General features: G+C 35.6%; 1 protein-coding gene across 1 annotated transcript; it reads right to left on the bottom strand.

Moving 5' to 3' along the window:
• Positions 1-4,244: 4,244 nt before the first annotated feature.
• On the bottom strand, positions 4,245-4,406 carry LOC115063300 (keratin-associated protein 20-2-like). The gene has a single exon (XM_029534629.1). The coding sequence runs from the start codon at positions 4,404-4,406 to the stop codon at positions 4,245-4,247; it is 162 nt and encodes a 53-aa protein (XP_029390489.1).
• Positions 4,407-5,690: the final 1,284 nt, after the last annotated feature.

Below are 5,690 nucleotides of genomic sequence, written 5' to 3'. Positions count from 1 at the left end.
TCGTTCTGTTCAAAACAAAATTGGAAATTTTAGGGAAATTGCATGAAATCTATACATTGTTTATCAAACATACTCATTTTTTGTTAGTAATTCTACCAATCTATAAACAGGATGTGTCATGCCATATCCTAGTTTATTTTTTTTTTCAAATTATTTACTTCAAAGAAAGTGGATGTTACTGATCATTATAGTAAACATGAGGCAAGCTGAAGAAGGTGGACCAGTAGGAGCTCAGGTGGCTTTAGTGTTTTATTCATGTTTAAAGATCAGGCTGTGTTGATGATGTCACCTCTGTTAGGCTGACATCATACTAGATTATGCTTCAATTCGCAGAAAAGCGGTACAACAAAATTTGATTGAGGGGAATTAGACAACAAATTAGTAAGCTAAAAGTTGGTTGGGAATAGAGATGGTGTCCTAAGAGTCCTGGTTCCCATGGTAAAATGCCATAACCAAAAAAGTAGGCTGAGGAAAGGGTTCATTTGGCTTACATTTCACTATTACTGTTCATCACTGAAGGATGTCAGGACAAGAATCAAACAGGGTAGGAACCTGGAGGCAGGAGCTGACACAGAGATATGGTTGAATATTTCTTACAGGCTTGCTCATCATGTACTCCTCAACATGATTTCTTATAGCATCCAAGACCATTATTTCAAATTGGGAGAACTCTGAAAGTGCCAGGTACTCTCTCATCAATAACTGATTAATAAAATGCCCTACAGGCTTGACCACTTCCGCATTTTATGGAGTAAGTTTCGTAAGTGTGATAAAGTGATTCATTCTTATCATAGGACTTTAGGTTGTGTCAAAGTGATACAAATTCTCCCTTGTCCCATATCCACCTGACAAACACATGCCCCTTAAGCCACAAACCCTCCTTGCATATTTGTTCCCCAGATCTCACAAAAACACCACAAATAACCTTAAAATTCTCAATGTTTTACAGATGCAAACAAGTTAAATGTTCACTAACTCTAATATACAAAACATTCTTATTATTTTAATTTTTTATATTATATCATTTTATAACACAATTACATCATTATGTCAATTGTTGTGTTCATTTCTGTGGGAAACTTTTTCTCCCACTCTTTTTTTTTATTTTTAATTTTATTCTTTTCTTTTTCTTTTTTAATAGATATTTTCTTTATAAACATTTCAAATATTATCCCAAAATCTCCTATTCCCTCCTCCCACCCTGCTCCCCAATCCACCCACTCCTGCTTCCTGGCCCTGGCATTCCCCAGTACTGGGGCACAAACCAAGACACTATTGCATATGCCAGCAAGATTTTGCTGACAGGACCCTGATATATGTGTCTATTGTGATGATATGCTAGTGGCTGGCAAATACAGAAGTGGATGCTCACAGTCATCTATCCGGTGGATCACAGGCCTCCAATGAAGGAAACAGAGAAAGTACCTCAGGAGCTAAAGTGGTCTGCATCCTTATAGGAGGAACAATATGAACTAACCAGCAACCCCCAACCCACAGCTTGTGTCTCTAGTTGAAAATGTAACATTTTAAAAATCCAGAATCCTTTTAAAAAGTTTAAAATATGTCAACTGTGGGTAAGTATAAGAAATGAAATGAAACTGAATACATTTTTACTTGAATTGGGATGAACCAGGGCACACTAAAAAAAGGGAAATAATCTACTAATGGCATAAATAACACACTGTCCACTGTCAAGAATGCTCCTTCAATCTTCTCAGCTTCTCTAAACACTTGGGTCGCTTATCTCCCTCTGCTCTCTGCAGCACATGCAGCTGCAGCTCACCTTCTGTGCCTGGGTAGGCTGCACTCCACTATTCCTGCTGCTCTTCTTGCTTGTCCCATGGTAATGGAATCCACACCTTTCTTTCCCAAAAAATTTTGTATCAAGAGCTGGACATCAATATGACAGGCCTAACCATGGTGTTGGTCCACAGAATATAGACTTTGGATTGGCAAAGTAGGTGAATGCTTTCAGAGTCACTTTTAGGCTGCCTTAGTAGGAGTGTGGAATATAGTGGTGCAAGAGCAATGTGGATTATGACTGCCTAGTTCAAGAGTTTTCAGAGGAGAAGAATATAATTAAATGATATAGAGATCATTCTTACGATATTTTGGCAAACAAATTGTCTGCTTTTCTGAAAACCTACCTAAGACCAAATTTAATAATTTTGGATTAATGATGTTGGCTTTGAAGTTTCAATAGACCATTCAAACCGAGAGACTCCCTTCTCCTGTTGCTTGCAGTTTCAGAATTTCAATTTGAATCTACTTCTCCATCACTACGTCTGCATGCATGCCATCATGCTTCCCTTCATGATGAGATAGGACTACACCTGTGAAACTACACACAAATCTCAATTAAATGTTTTCATTTTTAGGATACGGTCATGATACATCTTCACAGTATTAGAACATTGACTGAGATGTATGTATAATAAGAGAAAGAATTGAGATGAATGTGTCCAAAAGTCATTGTAATTAATTTTAATTTTCAATTTTAAATATAAAGAATTTTTACATTTAAAAATTTTTAATAGAAAAATTTAAAAGTAAGACAAATCCTTCAATGCTTAGGTCATATACAGGACCAACCTTTGAATTGTGTGTCTGTGTGTATGTATGTATGTGTGTGTGTGTGTGTTTGTGTGTGTGTGTGTGTGTGTGTGTGTGTGTGTGTGTGTGCGCGCGCGCGCTATGGGTGTTTGCAAAATATCTCATGAAACTAAAAGGCACCAGCAGAGTTATAAATGGAATAGCGAATCATAAAAAATAATAATATGCATAGAGATGAAGGTTGAAGAGGGATTTTGGAAAGGAATGTGGAGAAGGGTGAGAAGAATTAAATAAAATGACCAGCGTCTATGAAAAACTATCAAGAAACCCAAAGCAGCTGTCTTAAAGGCTAGTAGAGGGTGATAGTTCACCATTCAACCTGGCAGATTAAGTGGAATCAGAAAGATAGCCAGACTAACAAGAATTCCAGAAGCCAGCTTGCATCCTTCTACCTCAATATTTAAGTTGGAAAGCAAATGTAAAAGATAGAAGCTAGAAAATTAAACCCTCCCACGAGGACACCATAACACATGATCCTGTACACATACATTTACACATGGTCTCATGCAAAACACACACACACACACACACACACACACACACACACAAGATGTCAGAAATAAAACAAATGAGTAAAAAAAAAAAAAGAAATAAAAAAGTCTTCAGAAATCAAGCTAAGAAACTTCCTAAGAACAAAATTATTGTATAAATATATGTTCTATACAAATCAAGAAAATGACCATATCATGAAAGGGAATAATGGAAAAATACGGTTTGGGAGTTTTGTACATAGGCAAGCTAACCAGCTAAAAGAATATGAATGGATACTAAAATAAGCTGAGATTTAGAACGAGTGTTTTTCACAGAAAGGGATACAGATGGACANATGGACAGAGTAACGTTCTACTTTACTAATATCTCTAAGACGCAACTCAAAAACAAGATGATATTTCAGCCCCAAACTGTTAGATAGTTAATCCTTGAGTGAAGAAAGATCACGAGAAAAGCACACCCTTTTCAATTGTTGATGGAAATTTAACTTGATGTAGCTATGAGAAAAAGAGCATGTGTCATGTTTGCAAACACACAGGCATGTGACAGATTTTCTTGAATTCACACTGCTTCTTATACAATGAGATGAAACCCACTGAATCTTAAGAAATAGGTACAATACTAAGTTTATTGTCACATTGCCTATAATGGTCAAGTTATAAATACAACAAAATATCAATCCCTATCTGAATGCTGGAAAGAAGTACTGTCTTCCTTGAACTTTCTGTTGTCCTCTGTCCCCTCCCTGTTTTTTTTCTTGCCTTATTATATATCTTCCTCTCTTTTCCTCTACTCACACTTTCCCACAATTACCACCTCAAAAGTGACCAACACAAAATCACAGAATATACAGAAAGTATTTTTATAGAGTTTATTTATTTAGTTATTTGATGATACACATTTTGATAGCATAGGTTGAGATTTAAAGGTAAAATCACTTTACAGAGTACAGTGAAGGTAACATAAAAGATGATCATGGTCCAAATTCAGATGGAGAATTAGATGATTGTGTTNAANTTCAATTATATTTTAAATATTTTGTTCTAAAGTTAGAATTTTTGAAAACATGTTTGAGTTCTTGATATGAAAACACTTGGCAGCCCTTCTGGTTAGAAAGGCTGGGTCTCTNCATAATNNCCTCAGTAGAAGCCATAAGACCAGTATCTTCTACAGCACAGTGGGCGGCAGCAGCCATAACCATAGCTACCATAGCCACAGCCACAGCCACAGCCATAGCCACAGCCATAGCCACAGCCATAGCCATAGCCCAGGCCTCCATAATATCCTCTGTAGTAGCACATGTTGTGAGGAGTGGAGTTTTCAGAGGAAGGTTAAGCAGTAGGTTTCTGGAGTTTGTGTTTCAGCAACTGCCAAGGGCCTTTTATACACCTGGATGATTGGTGGCGAAAACCACAGGCATTATGACATCACACTAGTCTCTCATATGCTTCCAAAAATATCAGGGTGCCACAGTGGACTAGCCAATCAACACTGCATAACTGAGATAATTGTGCCCATATCTTAGGATCACAAGGTCAGATCATGAGACTTAACATGAAAATTTGGATGTATTTTCAAGAGTATGGACCATTCCATATTAGTTTACTTAATACTCACAAATTCTACTGTCCCATAGTACAAATCATTGATATCCCCCCCTTCTCTTTATGTCTATGTGTTTGGATTGCTTCATACTAAAACCTTATTGTTTTCCTTGCTCTGCTTTGTTATTGTAAAATAAGTATCTATTTCCTAAGTATTTCTGATGAAAATGATCCGGTCATGGTTTATGTTATTGGTAAGTTGATGACTTAATTTCTACATAAGCATATTTTGTCATGTATTTTACTATATCATGTTAATTCTACTGAGCATCATAGATCTTTTCATATTTTGATATGTTCTTCAATTTCTCATTTTTATGCTTTTTTTCCTGTTATTTTTCAGTTTTTATTACTTTGATTCTGTGGCATATTTTGATATCAGATTCTGTCGTAAATCTAACATCTCCCTTTCTGCTTGGTGTTGTTTTGCTCTTAGAGTCACCTTCTGCATTCATGTGATCATTAGCATTGTGCTGTCTACTTCAGAATAAAATTGGAATTTTTATGAAAATTGCATGAAGTCTATACATTTGTTTATCAAACATATGCATTTTCATGTTAGTTTTCTAACAATCTATAAATTGGTTGTGTCATTCATATCTTAATTTTTTCTTCAATCTATTTTCTGCACACAGAAATACTTCTCCTCGGTAGTCACTTTCTTTACTGTGCTAAAGTGGTTCAATCTTATCACAGGATTTTAGTCAATTTGTGTCAAATTGATCCCAACTCTTTAGTGTTGTTGACCCATGTGCACCTGAGTAACAAACCCATGCCTATTAAACATAAAATCTCCTTAAACATTTTTCCTCCAAAAATCAAAATGTTTTCAAAACTTAAAATTCTCAGTATTTTTCAGAAACAAACACATTAATATTTTGGTACCTCTAATATATTCATTTTTTAAAAAAACCAGAATCTCTTTTAAAAGTTTTAAATATGCCATCTGTGGGAACTGTAAGACTTAAATTAAACTGAATA

The sequence above is a fragment of the Mus pahari genome, unplaced genomic scaffold (genome assembly GCF_900095145.1).
Source record: "Mus pahari unplaced genomic scaffold, PAHARI_EIJ_v1.1 scaffold_15573_1, whole genome shotgun sequence".
NCBI lineage: Eukaryota > Metazoa > Chordata > Mammalia > Rodentia > Muridae > Mus > Mus pahari.
This window is presented reverse-complemented; position numbering and strand designations above follow the sequence as displayed.